The sequence below is a fragment of the Xenopus laevis genome, chromosome 9_10S (assembly GCF_017654675.1).
Source record: "Xenopus laevis strain J_2021 chromosome 9_10S, Xenopus_laevis_v10.1, whole genome shotgun sequence".
Classification (NCBI taxonomy): domain Eukaryota; kingdom Metazoa; phylum Chordata; class Amphibia; order Anura; family Pipidae; genus Xenopus; species Xenopus laevis.
Window position 1 is genome coordinate 7,487,104 of NC_054388.1, and position 19,797 is coordinate 7,506,900.

At 44.2% G+C, this 19,797-nt stretch overlaps 1 protein-coding gene across 3 annotated transcripts; it reads left to right on the forward strand.

Annotated features, from left to right (window-relative positions):
• The first annotated feature begins 1,865 nt into the window (after positions 1-1,865).
• Positions 1,866-18,702, forward strand: ttpal.S (tocopherol (alpha) transfer protein-like S homeolog). Of its 3 annotated transcripts, none has more exons than XM_041577898.1 (5): positions 1,866-1,949; positions 12,997-13,446; positions 14,665-14,858; positions 15,382-15,492; positions 18,155-18,702. In XM_041577898.1, exons 2-5 carry the CDS (start codon positions 13,011-13,013, stop codon positions 18,428-18,430), a joined length of 1,017 nt encoding a protein of 338 aa, XP_041433832.1. In that variant the 5' UTR covers positions 1,866-1,949; positions 12,997-13,010; the 3' UTR covers positions 18,431-18,702. The 3 variants fall into 3 exon arrangements, with proteins under 3 accessions (XP_041433832.1, XP_018093620.1, XP_018093619.1); XM_018238131.2 differs by lacking the exon at positions 1,866-1,949 and adding an exon at positions 6,571-7,542 and having other exon boundaries at positions 12,995-13,446; XM_018238130.2 differs by lacking the exon at positions 1,866-1,949 and adding an exon at positions 6,573-7,546.
• The last annotated feature ends 1,095 nt before the right edge of the window (positions 18,703-19,797 follow it).

Genomic DNA, 19,797 nt, shown 5'->3' on the forward strand with positions numbered 1-19,797 from the left:
ATAGGATCTGTGCAGCCACTGGGACAGAATGTTCTGTTATACAGATAGCTAGAATCTCAGCTGCCATAAAGCAGGACAGGACTGCTGCTTACAATGGGTTTCAGATAGGATCTGTGCAGCCACTGGGACAGAATGTTCTATTATACAGATAGCTAGAATCTCAGCCATAAAGCAGGACAGGACTGCTGCTTACAATGGGGATCAGATAGGATCTGTGCAGCCACTGGGACAGAATGCTCTGTTATACAGATAGCTAGAATCTCAGCTGCCATAAAGTAGGACAGGACTGCTGCTTACAATGGGTTTCAGATAGGATCTGTGCAGCCACTGGGACAGAATGTTCTGTTATACAGATAGCTAGAATCTCAGCCATAAAGCAGGACAGGACTGCTGCTTACAATGGGGATCAGATAGGATCTGTGCAGCCACTGGGACAGAATGTTCTGTTATACAGATAGCTAGAATCTCAGCTGCCATAAAGCAGGGCAGAACTGCTGCTTACAATGGGGATCAGATAGGATCTGTGCAGCCACTGGGACAGAATGTTCTGTTATACAGATAGCTAGAATCTCAGCTGCCATAAAGCAGGACAGGACTGCTGCTTACAATGGGGATCAGATAGGACACTAGATAGAGAATCAATTTGTGCTTATTTGTTTACCTTATATGGGCAACAAAAATATTCGCTAGCCTTTTCCCCATCCTTGTCCCTATTCGCCACTTCTATTCCTGGGTGCTGGTGTATAACCGTAGGTTCCTGGCGCTTGTGCGCAAATCATTATCTTTACAGCCCAGGGGACATATCAGACGCGAGTAAATATTGCAGCCATAAATTATCGGTCCCGCAGGAACGCGGCTGTAAAACTGAGACGTGGCACTTTAGACTGGTTCTGTGCCAGGGTGTTACTACCCCACGAAGGATAAGCACGGGTAAGGGGTGATAATCTCTGCCTAGTTGGCATGGATACTGATAAATTACTGGGGCAAAGGTGCCCACACCGGCATGGTACTAAGGGCACTAAATACCGTGTGTTGTGTTATATTCCCCGAGAGTCCGATACTTACTACTGGATTATATTCACTGACAGTCCCCCATATATACAGTATATCAGTCTTGCCTCCGGGACTATAAAGTTTGTCGGAGCTGTAAGTGACCAGGCCCGGACTGGCAATCTGTGGGTTCTGGAAAATGCCAGGGGCGACTAATCTCCCCGAACTGCCTCCCGCCGGCGATTTACATTCTAGCCGGTGGAAGAGATTAGTCTCCGCTGGGCAACTAAATCTCCTCGAATCTGATCGCTTCGTTATCCGTAGTCGCCTGAAGTTGCCTCACAAGGAAACTTCGGGTGACTTCGGAAAACAAAGTGCTCCGAGTGCGATCGTGCTGGCGATTTACATTCTAGCCGGCGGGAGGCAGTTCGGGGAGATTAGTCGCCCTGAAGAAGAGGAAATTTGTCGCTGGGGGACTAAATCTCCTCAAATCTGAGCGGTTCGTTATCCGAAGTTGCCTCATGAGGAAACTTCGGCGACTTTGGAAAATTAAGCGTTCCAAGTGCCATCCAGCCGGCGATTTCGATTCTACCAGGCGGGAGGCAGTTCAGGGAGATTAGTCGCTCCAACAAAGAGGCAATCTATCGCCGGGCAACTAAATCTCCCGAATCTGCGAGTATCTCTGCCCTAAATGCCAGGGCCTATTTTGATTCTCAGTCCAGACCCGTAAGTGACCTTGGGGGGGAGACAGACCCAATGTTGCTGGCACCCGGGGACAAGCAATAGTGCTGACTCACGCAAGGTCACTAAGTCGAGTACAGTTTGTATTAACTTTTCCCTGAATAAACAGCCAAACTGTCAGTTTTTAGCACAAGTATTAACCGGCTGGCGGATAGATGTGTAACCAGGAGCAGGCGCGCAGCAAGGCCGGAACGTTCCATCAATCACAGGATCACTAGGTAAGGGCAATTATTTCTTGCTTACGGCATGCTGCTCTATTGTTAAAGGGGAAATATACATCCAGTTATAATTTAGGCACGAGAAGGAATAGTCCAAGCACAGAATAAGCTATACTTTCATCCTGAAAAAAGGGAAACAATGGCAGCTCCTGCATATGTATAATTGTATAGAGAGGAATGACTGAAGGACAAGGTAGGTCATTATCACAGGTATGTCCTCCATGAGAAGGGAAAACGCCAATACTGCCCAATTCTGTCCCAAAGATGTTGTTGCATTTAGACCTTTAAGGGGTTCTTCGCCTTTTGAGTTAACTTTTAGTATGATGTAGAGAGGGATATTCTTTTGTGGTTTTTTAGTTGTTTAGCTTTCTATTCAGCAGCTCTCCGGTTTACAATTTCAAATCTGGTTGCTAGGGCCCAAACTCCCCTAGCAACCATGTACTGCTTTGAACAAGAGACTGGAATATGAACAGGAGAGGCCTGAATAGAAAGATGAGTAATAAAAAGTGCCAATAACAATAAATGTGTAGCCTTACAGAGCATTCGATTTTTAGATGGGGGTCAGTGACCCCCCCCCCCATTTAAAACTGGAGAGAATCTGAAGAAAGTAAATAATTTAAAAAAGTTGCTTAGGACTGGTCATTCCATAACATGCTAAAAGTTAACTTAAAGGTGAACCAACCCTTTAAGCAGGGTTGGAATGGGGTTTCCGGTGCCCCAACCTCAAGGTCCCCTTATTCTTCCACTAACCTGCTGGCCCAGTCCAACCTTAGCCTAAAAACTTTTATTATGATGTTTTGAGGGACATTCTGACAATTTGACTTCGGTTTCCATTTTTTATTATTTGTGGCTTCTGAGTTATTTAGCTTTTTATGCAACAGCTCTCCAGTTTACAATTTCAGCCATCTGGTTGCTAGAGTCCAAATCCCCCTAGCAACCATGCATTGATTTGAATTAGAGACTGGAATATGAATAGGAGAAGCCTGAATAGAAAGATGAGTAATAAAAAGTAGCAGTAACAATACATTTGTAGCCTTTAATTAAAGATCATTAAAGATGGGGCCAGTGACCCCCATTTGAAAGCTGGAAAGCCAATTACTTTTCGTCTCCCTCTGCTGGTTATTTTACGCACTCCTTTTGTTTTATAATTAGGCCTCTTCTTCAAATGACCAGCAGAGGGAGCTCCAGCCATAGGATTGCTAAAGGAACATGCAGTCATGGGACATATAGTATACTTTATAGCAGGTGGAGCTCCCTTCCATCTGAAATGCACCTGCGCATTAGCTATCATGGGTCATGATGCATGTGACCCACAGGAGCCAATGGCAGGAGGGCGCAGGTGAAGCTTGAGTTGGCATCCAGCTCTCAGCAGAAGGCATGACATACTCATTGATTAGCCACTCTGCAGGCACTTCCACTTTAAGTGTTTAATGTATACCACGTGATGATGACACTGTGCGTGCGTGATGCGTGAGTGACATCACTGGAGGGAAAATTGCCACTTGGAACCAGCCACAACTCTGGCTAAGGGGGGTGGTCAAGAGGTGACCCTTTCCGCCTGATGCTGCAGCATCCTCTACTCCCAGCGGCACCTAGGGTTGCCACCCGGCCGGTATTTTAAATGATGGTTGATCCCAATGTTATTAATAGGGAATAAAGATAAATATATAGGAAGGTCAGTGATCCCAATGTTATTAATAGGGAATAAAGATAAATATATAGGAAGGTCAGTGATCCCAATGTTATTAATAGGGAATAAAGATAAATATATAGGAAGGTCAGTGATCCCAATGTTATTAATAGGGAATAAAGATAAATATATAGGAAGGCCAGTGATCCCAATGTTATTAATAGGGAATAAAGATAAATATATAGGAAGGCCAGTGATCCCAATGTTATTAATAGGGAATAAAGATAAATATATAGGAAGGTCAGTGATCCCAATGTTATTAATAGGGAATAAAGATAAATATATAGGAAGGTCAGTGGTCCCAATGTTATTAATAGGGAATAAAGATAAATATATAGGAAGGCCAGTGATCCCAATGTTATTAATAGGGAATAAAGATAAATATATAGGAAGGCCAGTGATCCCAATGTTATTAATAGGGAATAAAGATAAATATATAGGAAGGTCAGTGATCCCAATGTTATTAATAGGGAATAAAGATAAATATATAGGAAGGTCAGTGATCCCAATGTTATTAATAGGGAATAAAGATAAATATATAGGAAGGTCAGTGATCCCAATGTTATTAATAGGGAATAAAGATAAATATATAGGAAGGTCAGTGATCCCAATGTTATTAATAGGGAATAAAGATAAATATATAGGAAGGCCAGTGATCCCAATGTTATTAATAGGGAATAAAGATAAATATATAGGAAGGTCAGTGATCCCAATGTTATTAATAGGGAATAAAGATAAATATATAGGAAGGTCAGTGATCCCAATGTTATTAATAGGGAATAAAGATAAATATATAGGAAGGTCAGTGGTCCCAATGTTATTAATAGGGAATAAAGATAAATATATAGGAAGGCCAGTGATCCCAATGTTATTAATAGGGAATAAAGATAAATATATAGGAAGGTCAGTGATCCCAATGTTATTAATAGGGAATAAAGATAAATATATAGGAAGGTCAGTGATCCCAATGTTATTAATAGGGAATAAAGATAAATATATAGGAAGGTCAGTGATCCCAATGTTATTAATAGGGAATAAAGATAAATATATAGGAAGGTCAGTGATCCCAATGTTATTAATAGGGAATAAAGATAAATATATAGGAAGGTCAGTGATCCCAATGTTATTAATAGGGAATAAAGATAAATATATAGGAAGGTCAGTGATCCCAATGTTATTAATAGGGAATAAAGATAAATATATAGGAAGGTCAGTGATCCCAATGTTATTAATAGGGAATAAAGATAAATATATAGGAAGGCCAGTGATCCCAATGTTATTAATAGGGAATAAAGATAAATATATAGGAAGGTCAGTGATCCCAATGTTATTAATAGGGAATAAAGATAAATATATAGGAAGGTCAGTGGTCCCAATGTTATTAATAGGGAATAAAGATAAATATATAGGAAGGTCAGTGGTCCCAATGTTATTAATAGGGAATAAAGATAAATATATAGGAAGGCCAGTGATCCCAATGTTATTAATAGGGAATAAAGATAAATATATAGGAAGGCCAGTGATCCCAATGTTATTAATAGGGAATAAAGATAAATATATAGGAAGGTCAGTGATCCCAATGTTATTAATAGGGAATAAAGATAAATATATAGGAAGGTCAGTGATCCCAATGTTATTAATAGGGAATAAAGATAAATATATAGGAAGGTCAGTGATCCCAATGTTATTAATAGGGAATAAAGATAAATATATAGGGAGGCCGGTATTTTTTTCCAGAAAAGATGGCAACCCTAGCGGCACCGCCCTCTCCAGGAGGTGAGTTGGTTTGATCCTTTGGCAGCAGCACCTTTATATGCCCTGGGTATAGCGTTGAGCTCACATACCTGATTTAGGGTTGCCAGGTTGCCTGTTTTCCAGCCAAATTGGGCTACTAATGTAAAGCCCAGGTGGGTTTTGAAAGAACAAACTAGCCAAGGTGCGGATTTGGGCTACTTTTTGGACCTTTGGCTGATTTTTACTTTGGAAACCAGCCAACGTTTTTTTCTAGACCTAATGTGCCAAGCCTGTGTCTCCCCAAATGCATGTTGGGTAATGTAGTTTTTGTCTAACAATTTACCAACTGCCAAGTTGAATGTAAGACTACAATACCCAGCGTGCAACGGGACTGACTTGTGTAGAAGTCGAGAGTTACCAGATTTTGGGCTCTGTACCCCAGTCTCCCAACCCTTAAGCATTTTCGCATTTTCCGGAGACTTTCCTCAATTTCAGACAATTTTGGGGCAAAAATCTGCTGGCCACCAAAATATCTAGAGATTGAGCTGTTTTACTAATATTTATTGAAATATTAGGGCCCCCCTCCGTTGTTACACCCCTGGTGACAGACCAATATGTCCCTTTTTGCTTCATGGAAAAATTTGAAAACATTTTTTTTAGACTTTTTTCACTGCACATATTGTGCTATTTTGGGCTACTGTTAAAGTGCCTCTCGGCTAGTTTTGGGCTGGTTTTGTAGCTGACTTTGACTGGTTTTGAAAATTAGACCCTGATTTGTCTCACACAGAGGCAGGTGTCTGTACTTCTGACAGGGCAGAGATGGGGAGAGGTCAGTGACGCCCCTAGTGGACAAAATGAATAATGCTGTTGCTTAGGCTCTCAATGGGGAAGGGCTCAGACAAGCAGTATGGCAGCTCCCGCTTCAGACTAGGGGTGTCCTGTGTAGCCTGTAATCTGCTCTGTATGAGAATGAAACTAGGCTCTTCCGGATATGGGAAGACTAGCACTGCACACAGATTATATCAGATTGATCAGGTGACATAGCAACAGCTGTGGAGATGGTCAGCTGATTGGCTGTAGATATAAATAATCGGATTGGCCAGCTGACCTGCACAGGTGAGGTGTCATTGGTGGGCAGAGCAGCAATCCCCCAGTGATAGTGGCAAGGCGGGAAAATCCGCCTATAAAAAAAGGGGCCTCTGCACTCATCTGTCAGTCGTCCTGGAGCCGTGTGTGAAGAGGAGCAGCTCGGTATGTCTGTCACCATAAGAAGGAGCGAGGCTTCTGGCACAGACGAAGGAGCCGACAAGACTTGAGTCCCCTGTGAATTACAGCCCCGCTCTCCTCAGCATCAGAGCACACTTAGGGTTGCCACCTGCCCGGTATTTTATTGGCCTGGCTGGTAAAAGTCCTGCCGGGACAGGTATTACAAATTTACCGGCAATGTCAATTTGTAATGGTAGCTATTTTGGGTTACTTCTGAAGTGCCTCTCGGCTGGTTATGTAGCTGACTTTGACTGGTTTTGAAAATTAGTCCCGGCAACCCTGGAGCACAGGAGGAGCCGCCTCTCCTTCACTAGCTGCATCATCCGGTGATTCAAGAGGCGGGGCGCCCACGAGGCAGCCAATCATTGCTGCTGCTTCAGTGTGACAGACAATCGCCTCCCTTTCATCTTCTCCTCCCCCTCTCTCTGAGCAGCCAGCCTCTCCTCCCACTGTTCCTGTGATCAGGAGGAAGACGGCAGCTGCCAGGGGCCTAAAGGCAAAGAATGCAAAGCTAAAAGCTGCAGATCTGACAAGGAGACCTCTGGCTCCCAGACCACGGCCAAAGAAATAAAGCAGCTTCTCCAGCTTTCCTCAGGAACCAATCAGGACACAGAGGGAAGGCTTTTCGTCAGATGACTGTCCTTCCTTATCACCTCCAGTGCATGGGCCTAATGATCTGATGCTGCTCCTAGCACCAGTATGACAGCGGATGCCAAAAAGAGCTCTAACACTATTACCCCTTCAGCTGCAGCAAAAAGCAGTGTGGGCACCTTCAGGGCAGTAGCCTCCTCTTCCCTCTCTTCCTCAGCTGCCTCCATCTTCTCCCTTTCCTCAGCCTAAGGCTCAGCAATCTCTCCAGGATACCAGCCTGATACCAGCTGAGTCTACAACAGCGCAGGAGAGAGAGGTGAGTACGATTCCAATGAAGAATTTCTTAAAAAGTAGCTATAAGTATTATCACCCCTGGTGTGGCGGCCGTGCAAACAAGCGCAGGGGTGTCTGAATGTAGTTTTAAAGATTCTATTCTATGTGAGACTACCCCATTGGGTCTGCATCTTCCTATTGCTGTTAAGGATAAAGGTGACCACACACAGAGAGATCCCCTCATTTAGCGATGTTGCCAAACTAGCGGATCTCTCCCGATATCGGCGATATCTGACGGATCCGATCGTGTGACCACATCAACGAACAGATGCGGTCCGCGATCCAACAGGATTTTTAGTCCAGTCCGATCGACATCTGCACAACTGTTGGCCAGATATCTATCTCGGTGGTCTCCATACACGGTCTGTCAGCAGCTTTTATCGGCCACCTTAAAGGAGAAGGAAAGGCTTTGTACACTTGGAATTGCCAAATGTTAGGCACCCCCAAGTGATTGTATTGGCTTACCTGAAACCAGCATGCATCACGGAGCAATCCTCTTCCGGCGTCTTCTTTCTTCGAATCTCCCGGGGCAAATGCATGTGCAGTTGAACGAAATAGCGACTTTTTAGTTAAAGTTCAGCTTTTCATTCTACTGCGCATGCGCTGCCGCGAGAAGAAAGAGGAAGATGGAAGAGGATCGCTCCGTGGTGCTCAGTGGTGTAACCCCAGGCAGTTTTCTGCTGATAGGAGCACTAGCCGGAGTTTCAGATAAGTCAAACAATCACTTGGTGGCTTCTTTAACACAGTGGACCGGTGCAAAAACATTTTTTTTGTAAAGACTGGGGGTGGGGTCGGGATGGTGTCGGCTGGAGTCGGTAGCAAGTTTGGACGCGCAGGCGTCCAATTTTGGTGCGCCGGTGTCCAATTTGGGACGTGCCGGCATCCAATTCGGCGAGCCGCGTTTTTGTGCGCTGGGCTCGGCGGCCCAGTGCAGGAGTGTCCGCGGCCCGCTTCTGGATTGGGGACCCCTGCTTTAAAGGGGAAGGAAACCTAGTTGGCGCAAAAAGTGTGTGTTGCCCACCCTCCCACCTCCCCCCTGGCCTACCCGTCCCGCTGGGCAAATGCCCCTAACTTGTTAACTTACCCTTGTACACAGGTCCAGTCCAGGGAGTTCACAGACGACATCTTCTTCCTCGCGATCTTCTTCCTGCTTTGAACCGCGTTTTGGCGCATGCGCAGTAGGAGCTTTTCACCAGTACGGATCTACTGCGCATACGCCAAAAGTCACAAAGTACTTTTGGCGCATGTGCAGTAGATCGTACCGGTGAAATGCTCCTACTGCGCATGCGCCGGTCAAAGCAGGAAGAAGATCGCGTGGAAGAAGATGTCGTCGGTGAACTCCCTGGACTGGACCTGCGCAGAAGGGTAAGTAACAAGTTAGGGGCATTTGCCCAGCGGGACGGGTAGGCCAGGGGGAGGAGGGAGGGTGGGCAACACACGGGAGGGTTTTTTGCGCCAACAAGGTTTCCTTCCCCTTTAAGATACGTAGGGATGATTAATGTAAGAAGTGTAGAAGACCTGTAGCCAGGACTCTCACCAACTGGCTAAAGGCTTTTTGTATTTATTCTAATATCCTAAGCTCCAAACATCCTCATCTGGGTCCCAGCCTCTTCAAACATATTGTACAGTGTTAGAGTCGTACAAGTCATATGGTTGCTTATCCTAGTTCTATTATGATGATTGATTTTGCCAAAACAAATGGCCATTCAGACGGCGATCCCTTGAGGAGCCAAGGATATCGACCTCTGTCCCAAAGATACTGTGACATTTAGACCTTAAAGGTGGTGTTCACCTTTTAGTGTGATGTATGGAATGATATTCTGAGACAATTTGCAATTGGTTTTCATTTTTTTATTATTTGTGATTTTTTGAGTTATTTAGCTTTTTATTCAGCCACTCTCCAGTTTGCAATTTCAGCAGTCTGGTTGCTAGGGTCCAAATTCCCCTAGCAACCATGCATTTATTTATAAAATAGACTGGAATATGAATAGGAGAGGCCTGAATAGAGTCTGGAATTCACTCCCAGCTGAAAAACTAACCCGTTTCAAAAGTCTTGTGAATTCGGCATAAACAGTCTCTTAATTGGCCATCTCAATTTCGCTACTGAGAATTCCAATTGGCTGAGTTTTGAACAGGAGGTTGGTGGCAATCACAGGAGGCTTGTCCAATCCCAACTGGCATGTCAGAATCCCTCAAGGAGTAAAGGACGATTTAGTTATCTGGAAGCCGTTCCTAGATGACTTTAATGGTCGCACATTATGGCTGGAGCAATTTCACAAGAGTTCTAATCTCAACTTGTTCACTGATGCCGCAGCTACAATTGGCTTTGGTGCTTTCTTTCACGGTCAATGGTGTGCGGACACCTAGCCTGTCAGTTGGGTGGAGCAAGACTTGGTGAAAAACATGTTATTGTTGGAATTTTTCCCTTCTATTGGTGCTAGAAATTTGAATTATTAGCCAAAAGGTGCATTATTTGGAATTGTGACAACGGTGGGGTTGTACAAGTTATAAATTATTTGTCTTCTAACTCTCTTCCTGTATTGAGGCTTAGGGCCTTAAAACACAATATTTGGATGAGAGAGCGAAGCACATACCAGGCAAACAGAACAACATTGCAGATGCCTTATCTCGCCTGCAGTTCGACAGGTTTTGGAAGTTGGCAGGTTGCCCAGATACGCAAGGAGAGCAGCGCCCGGATCACCTGTGGAAACTAGTTTTTTCAGAGCAAGGCAATTGCTGAATCAGCTATGATTAAGTGCCCAAAAGGCACGAAACGCGTAAGGCATTTGGGATGTTGTTGTTCTAAATAAATACATTTTTTAACTACATCGTGGAGAGTGATCCAGTTTGTGCCAACCTTTTTCATTTGATATTCTGTCACAGTGCCTTCCTGAGCTGAAGGCTTTAAGGTGTGAGCACCTGGATCCCCCAATGTACTGGGTAAGTTAAACCCTCACAAAATTTACAATTTGGAGCTTAAAGCACTATACAAATTATTTATATAATTGCTGAATCAATCCTTAATAGACTCAACTTGGCGATCCTACATCATAAGCTGGTGGAAATGGCAGGAGTTCAAGAGGGGTTACAGTTCAGTTTAGAGGACAAGGATTTAATGTTTTATTATGCCCTTAAACAATTAAGCCCAATTATACCATACTACACTTAAAAAGGAACTTGCAGGTCTATCCTTTTGTCTTAAATTGCAAGGGTTGGAGGATTTTACTAAATGTTTCCTTTTTACTCCAGTCTTAAGGGTGGTGGCAGACGGGGAGATTAGTCGCCCAGCGACAAATGTTCTCTACTGCGGACGACTAATCTCCCCAAAATGCCTTCCCGCCGGCAAGAATACGAATCACCGGTGGGATGGCATACGAATCGGATTTCCAAAGTTGCCCGAAGTTTCTAAGTGAGGTTTGCCAGCCCATAAAAGAACATTTGATAATAGAAAACCCATTTCTTTGTTACTTTTGGAGGACATGTTTTCAAACATACAGATTATTTGTTATTGTAGTTATGAATGTACAATGTTTAGCTTTCTATTTTCTAAAGGTGGCCATACACTATAAGATCCGCTCGTTTGGCGAGGTCACCAAATGAGCGGATCTCAACCTCATATGCCCACCAATGGCAGGGCGATATCGGGTTAATCCGAACATTCGGCCCTACGGCAAACGATCAGATTATACAAAGAAAATTTACTCTGAAGGGTCGTAGGACCCATCAACTTTCAAACCTGCCTGAACAATTCAAGCTGATTTTTGGCCAGATTTCGATCGGGGACACCTGACGGTTGCCCCCACACATGGGCAGTTAAGTGCATTTGCCGCTCTTTTAACTTTTGGTCAAAATAGCAGACTGTGGAGCACACTTATGGTGTAAAACTTGGTCTTACAAATGTGATTGTGGTCTGGATGGGCATATTTGGTCTCAGGTGTAATGAAATTTTTCATGTTGTAGAAATGCAGAAAATGCAGCAGGCAATGATGTCGGCAAGAAGAAGTTGTGTGTGTATATGTGCTGCCTGTCCCATGCATGGGATGATCATCTTCATGTAGAACAGGCCAAACAGTATCCCGGCTGCACCATAGTCATATGATAAGATTCCTGTTTCACTGACAAGCCCAAAGGCAACATTCTCATGTTTCCTGTTTGTTTGTCTCTAGATAAAAATAAATATAAGAAATAATAACTCACAACATGCTAAAAAAAAAAATGAAGTATAATACATGAGTGATACTCAGAGTTCCCTATATAACTCAGCCTGCAGCCTTGTGCCTTTATATGGTCACAGAACAACCCCTCAGTGACTTCTAATATCCTTATCATTTACAGTAGGGGGTACATTATCCCTTATAATACATGAGTGATACTCAGAGTTCCCTTTATAACTCAGCCTGCAGCCCTGTGCCTTTATATGGTCACAGAACAACCCCTCAGTGACTTCTAATATCCTTATCATTTACAGTAGGGGGTACATTATCCCTTATAATACATGAGTGATACTTAGAGTTCCCTGTATAACTCAGCCTGCAGCCTTGTGTCTTTATATGGTCACAGAACAACCCCTCAGTGACTTCTAATATCCTTATCATTTACAGTAGGGGGTACATTATCCCTTTAAATACATGAGTGATACTCAGAGTTCCCTGTATAACTCAGCCTGCAGCCTTGTGTCTTTATATGGTCACAGAATAACCCCTCAGTGACTTCTAATATCCTTATCATTTACAGTAGGGGGTACATTATCCCTTATAATACATGAGTGATACTTAGAGTTCCCTGTATAACTCAGCCTGCAGCCTTGTGCCTTTATATGGTCACAGAACAACCCCTCAGTGACTTCTAATATCCTTATCATTTACAGTAGGGGGTACATTATCCCTTATAATACATGAGTGATACTCAGAGTTCCCTGTATAACTCAGCCTGCAGCCTTGCGCCTTTATATGGTCACAGAACAACCCCTCAGTGACTTCTAATATCCTTATCATTTACAGTAGGGGGTACATTATCCCTTATAATACATGAGTGATACTCAGAGTTCCCTGTATAACTCAGCCTGCAGCCTTGTGCCTTTATATGGTCACAGAACAACCCCCCAGTGACTTCTAATATCCTTATCATTTACAGTAGGGGGTACATTATCCCTTATAATACATGAGTAAAACTCAGAGTTTCCTGTATAACTCAACCTGCAGCCTTGTGCCTTTATATGGTCACAGAACCCCCCAGTGACTTCTCATATCCTTATCATTTTACAGTAGGGGCTATATAATCCATCATGATACATAAGTGATATTGAGCAGTCTGTGGCATTACTCCTTAGTGTATGAAATGACCCAATGGCAGGCATTATCTGGCTCTGGGTGCCTGGTTATGCTGTGGGCTTCTGGTGAAGATCTGACTCTTTCTGTTCATTTTGCTTGATAGTTGTCCTCTACTCAATGGCAGAAGACAATGAGACATCCTTAGGAAGTTCGTCTGTGTCCACACCACTTGAGGACCACACTGCTCCCCAGCAGGGTTACGTCTGCAGTCTGAGCCCAGAGCTTGTCCTGAAAGCTCGGGAGGAATTACAAGAAAAGCCAGAATGGAGGCTACGTGATGTCCAGGCCCTAAGGGACATGATATGGAAGGATTACCCCCACCTAAAGACTCGAGTGGACGATTCATTCTTGCTTCGATTCCTCAGAGCCAGGAAGTTTGATTATGACCGGGCCCTGCAGTTGCTGGTTAACTATTACAGCTGCCGGAAGGGTTGGCCGGAGGTTTTTACCGATTTGAGACCCTCGGCTGTTAAGCCCGTCTTGGACTCTGGGTTTCTTACAGTCCTGCCTCACACGGACACAGAGGGGCGCCGCATTGTCTGTATCCGTCCTGGTAGGTAGTGACCATGAGATTAATTTATAAAGTGAGAGTGGGTGCAGAACCAAGTACTAATATACATTACTAAAAGAGAGAACTAGAAATGTTGTATTTTATATACTACCAGACTAGAGGTTCAGCAGCCCCATAACAGTAATGAGCCAGGCCTTCAATGTTTCCCCCAGCAGCTCCACAACTTGGATCTTGTTAGGCCATTGTTTGTGTGTCAGTGGCACTGCACATGCTCAGTGGGCTCTGGGCTGCTGAGAAGCTTAGCTTAGGGGTTGCTGTAAATCACCAAGGAGTGTTTATTGTGAGTCAGCCCCTAAGCTCAGGTGAGTAACAGCAGCCCAGAGTATGTGAAGCAGAAAAGAAGATGGGGGGCTACCGGGGGATTTTCAGAAGCACAGATCTAATGGGCTGTGATGACTTGGGCTGGTACCAAACCCAGAACAGAAGGTGTAGCATTTCTATCCTACTTCTTTGTTAAGCTTTTGTTCTCCTTTAAAAGAAAACAAAAAATAGCACTTAATGTGATGGGCGGTGGCATTTGCAATATCCAGCCGAACAGGTTGTTTAGGAGGAAATTCTGCCATTAGTTACGTCAAGGTCACAATGATAATCGTTTTTTTTCAGGAAGGCTGGGTTTGCTCAATGCTATTGTCAAAATGCAAAAAATGTAACTTTTACCTGAAATTGAGGTGCTCCTATAAGAGGCTTCAACTCTTCACATCGAGCTGTTGTATAAAGCCATGATATACAGCAGCTCTGCGGCAACAGTGAAGCACAATTGCCTTGTTCTTGTCTCTATCACCTGTAGCAAGGGCAGTCTCAACAGAGCAGTATTTTCTCTTTTAAAGGAGAAGTAAACACTCTCCTTTTCTTTGTTGTTGTTTTATTCTTTGGTGCAGAGGACCCCCACCGTAACTGTTGCGCCTCCCAAAATGCAGCGCAAACATTGCAGTGCTGCTTTTCAGGATGTGTGCTCTGTGAACAGCTGAAGATGATTGGGGGGTTACAGATGAAAATGGGAACAGGGTCTAGGGTCCTCTGTACTAGGCCAACAATTTTAAGATAGGTGAGTGGTTTACTTCCCCTTTGATGATTGTGTGCAGGTCCTAGAATGTTGCACCGCGGGCAGGGAGATGGTACCTTTGAATATTTTGATATAGGCACCATATACAAAAAAATCTGTCTACTTATTTCCGTCTTCCTATTGGCTGTTTCCTGCAGGCTGCTGGATTCCCAGAGATTATCCAATCACCGAGAACATTCGTGCCATATACCTCACGCTGGAGAAGCTTGTGGAGTCTGAGGAGACCCAAGTTAATGGCATTGTCATCTTAGCCGACTACAATGGGGTGGGGTTGACGCACGCTTCTCACTTCGGGCCCTTTATTGCCAAAAAAGTCATTGGAATTCTCCAGGTAGGTGATTTCTCCATGGATACTAGTGATGTGCAGGTCGAGAATATCTGGACCCTAACCCACGGGTCGCCCCACACATCACTAATGGATACAGAACTGTCTCGAGTCCACTGAGCTCCATCTCCAGTGTTATTGAGCAGCCAAATGGCAAATCGCTGACCTCATGTATTATATCCATTTAGAGTTAAATTGGCCTGTTGTGGTTGGAAGCTGCAACTTCCCTTTAAGACTTTTATGAAAAGCAATATCATTGTGAATATGAAGGTAATTTACAGAGTAGGAATCGCTGTATTTAGTAGGAATGCACCGACTCCAGGATTCGACCTTTCTCAGCAGGATTCAGATTCAGCCGCATCCTTGTGCCTGGCCGAACCCGAATCCTTAAAATCATGTGACTTTTTGTCACAAAACAAGAAGTAAAAAAATAAATTTTCCCCCTCCTCATTTGCATATGCAAATTAGGGTTCGGATTCAGTTCAGTATTTTCCACCCAGATTGATTTGACTGTGTCCCTTGCACGCAGGACGGCTTCCCCATCAGAATCAAGGCTGTCAACGTCATCAACGAGCCGAGAATATTTAAAGGCATTTTTGCAATCCTCAAACCGTTCCTGAAAGAAAAAATAGTAAAAAGGGTAAGTGCTGGGATTTTGCTCTATATTTTAGTTTTTGTGGGGTTGGTGCCGGCTACATTGGGAAATCCTGGTAGTGATGTAACAACCCTAAAAGCTGATGCAAGAGTTGAAGGGTCGGATTCGCCGGAGGACAGTATTTCCTCATTTTTTAAGGCAGAATTGTAACATGTTTATAAAATGGTGAAATATTAACCAACTGACTTAAAAAGCAGTTTGTGTTCACCCTGTTCATAATGAATGCATTACTGGCTACATGCAATTCGCACATTGCTGTCTACATGCAATGTACGCATTACTGGCCACATACAACACACACATTACTGGCTACATGCAACACACACATTACTAGCTGCATACAACACACGCATTACTGGCTGCATACGACACACGCATTACTGGCTACATGGAACACACATTACAGGCTACATGCAACGCACGCATTACTGGCTACATTCAGCGCACACATTACTGGCTACATGCACCCCACTTATTACTGGCTACATGCACCGCACGCATTACTGGCTACATGCACCGCACGCATTACCGGCTACATGCAAAGCACACATTACTGGCTACATGGAACGCACACATTACTGGCTACATGGAACGCACACATTACTGGCTACATGCAACGCATGCATTACTGGCTATATGTAGCGCACGCATTATTGGCTACATACAACACACACATTACGGGCTACATGCAGCGCATGCATTATTGGCTAACTGGCTATATGCAGCGCGTGCATTATTGGCTACATGCAACACACGCATTACTGGCTGCATGTAACACACGCATTACTGGCTACATGCAACACACACATTACAGGCTACATGCAACGCACACATTACTGGCTACATTCAGCGCACACATTACTGGCTACATGCAACACACGCATTACTGGCTACATTCAGCGCACACATTACTGGCTACATGCACCCCACTTATTACTGGCTACATGCACCGCACGCATTACTGGCTACATGCACCGCACGCATTACCGGCTACATGCAAAGCACACATTACTGGCTACATGGAACGCACACATTACTGGCTACATGCAATGCATGCATTACTGGCTATATGTAGCGCACGCATTATTGGCTACATACAACGCACACATTACGGGCTACATGCAGCGCATGCATTATTGGCTAACTGGCTATATGCAGCGCGTGCATTATTGGCTACATGCAACACACGCATTACTGGCTGCATGTAACACACGCATTACTGGCTACATGCAACACACACATTACAGGCTACATGCAACACACACATTACTGGCTACATTCAGCGCACACATTACTGGCTACATGCACCACACTCATTACTGGCTACATGCACCACACGCATTAATGGCTACATGCACCGCACTCATTACTGGCTACATGCACCGCACTCATTAATGGCTACATGCAACACGCGCATTACTGGCTACATGTAGCGCACGCATTATTGGCTACATGCAACGCACGCATTACTGGCTATGTGCAGAACACGCATTACTGGCTATGTGCAGAACACACATTACTGGCTATGTGCAGAACACGCATTACTGGCTACATGCACCTCACTCATTACTGGCTACATGCAACGCATGCATTACTGGCTATATGCAAAGCACGCATTACTGGCTAAATGCAATGTATTGTGGGAACTGGAAACTAAAAGCTGGCATTGGTTTTCGCCTTTGGAAGTGATATTAAAGGAGAAGCAAATGGTAATTACTGGAGGTAGTATTTAGTAAGGCACCCCCTAGTGGTTGTAATCACTCATACCCAAGGCCAGTCTTCCTCTTTGTTGAAAATTGTACCTATTTTAGTGGCCACCGCCCCTCCATTTATTGATCTGTCTCTATAGCAGTTTAGACCGGCTCAGCACACCCTGCCCACCCCACCCCTGACATTACTGTGCACAAAACTGCCCCGAGGGATGTCAGAGATTTCTGGGCGTGGGTATATAAATAGTGATGGGGCAGCAGCTCAGGTAGGATTAGGGTCAAGTGCAGGTTGCAGGTTTTTAGCTCCTTCTCAAACTGGGACCCACTCATCTTAAAGGGTTTGTTCACCTTTGATTTACATTCTAGTATGATGTAGAGAGGGATATTCTGAGACAATTTGCAATTGGTTTTCATTTTTTATTATTTGTGGTTTTATGTTTATTTAGCTTTTTATTCAGCAGCTCAGCAGTTTGCAATTTCAGCCATCTGGTTACTAGGGTCTAAAATGATCCTAGCAACCATGTATAGACTTGAATAAGAAACTAGAATATGAATAGGAGAGGCCTGGATAGAAAGACGAAGTATAAAAAGTAACAATACATTTGTAACATTACAGAGCATTTGTTTTTGAGATGGGGTCAGTGACCCTCATTTGAAAGCTGGAAAGAGTCAGCAGAAGAAGAAGACAAATAATTCAAAAACTATAACAAATAATTAATGAAGACCAAGAGAAGTTGCTTAGAACTATAACATACTTAAAGTTAACTGAAAGGTGAACCACCCACTTTAATCATGTTTCGGACCTATGGGAAGGGTGGAGGCTTCTCATTGGTCAATCAGGAATCATAAAAAAGATGGATAAAATAATCACATTGTTACTATGTATAAACCTCCTATCATACCCTTTAATTATTGTATTCTCTCCCATCCTTTTCTAGTTCTTTCTCCACGGATCAGACTTGAGTTCCCTTCATGCCAACATACCAAAGTCCATCTTACCGGAGGAATATGGCGGCACTGCCGGAAAGCTGGACACCTCTGCTTGGAATCAGATATTACTGAATTCCGAGGAAGACTTTGCCAAACGCTTCGGCCCGGCGCATCCCACGCGGGAAGGATCCCTGCAGGGCTTTCTCATGAACGATACGGAATCTGATTCGCTGCAGTTCGAGGAGTCCGCGCGGGGCGTGAAATCCCAGCTTTATTGTTACTGATTTGTATATGATCTCAAGAGTATATTTTGCTAGTGCTTGATTGGCCAATGTCTCGGTTATAGCCACTCATCATTCATTTGCACCTGCCTCCCCCTCCCCATGCATCCATGTTCCTTGTGCTGCTTATATGCCACAACAGAGCAATAGCCGGCCCTCAACCCTAATGCAAAAAGCAACCCTCCTTCTCCTTTTAACATTTAACAGAAATTAGGCTTTAGTTGTAGGGCGACCATTGAAAGACAAGTCTCCAAAGCTGGTGGTCTATACTTAATTACAGATGCAAAAGGATGCTCCAATCAGAATCCAGTCACCTTGCTGCCATCTAAGTTAGGGAGATCACTCTGCAGCTGAGGATGCTCCAATCAGAATCCAGCAACCTTGCTGCCATCTAACTTAGGGAGAGCACTCTGCAGCTAAGGATGCTCCAATCAGAATCCAGCCACCTTGCTGCCATCTAACTTAGGCAGATCACTCTGCAGCTGAGGATGCTCCAATCCGAATCCAGCAACCTTGCTGCCATCTAACTTAGGCAGATCACGCTGCAGCTAAGGATGCTCCAATCAGAATCCAGCAACCTTGCTGCCATCTAACATAGGGAGATCACTTAACCTTGCTGCCATCTAACTTAGGGAGATCACTCTGCAGCTGAGGATGCTCCAATCAGAATCCAGCCACCTTGCTGCCATCTAACTTAGGGAGATCACTCTGCAGCTGAGGATGCTCCAATCCGAATCCAGCAACCTTGCTGCCATCTAACATAGGGAGATAACTCTGTAGCTGAGGATGCTCCAATCAGAATCCAGCCACCTTGCTGCCATCTAACTTAGGGAGATCACTCTGCAGCTGAGGATGCTCCAATCCGAATCCAGCAACCTTGCTGCCATCTAACATAGGGAGATCACTCTGTAGCTGAGAATGCTCCAATCAGAATCCAGCCACCTTGCTGCCATCTAACTTAGGGAGATCACTCTGCAGCTGAGGATGCTCCAGTCCGAATCCAGCAACCTTGCTGCTATCTAAAACATAGGGAGATCACTTAACCTTGCTGCCATCTAACTTAGGGAGATCACTCTGCAGCTGATATCAGCCTGGAATCGAACATCAGAATTTAATGTAGTGCTTGTAGTTGTGGGGAGGTAGAGAAAGCCATGAGCAATAATGGCATACACAAGGAACAGAAAGCCTGCAGTACGCAGAGCAGTCTGAATTCTCATTGGAGGATTGTTTTGCATTATTAATAGGATCGTATCAGTATTACCACAAGGGAAGAGATGCTGTTTCTGAACAGGATTGAGTTATGAATTGATCCCTGTTGTTGCTAAACTCCAGCTCCTGGCATGTATGAACCCTTGGTAATATGGTGGAGA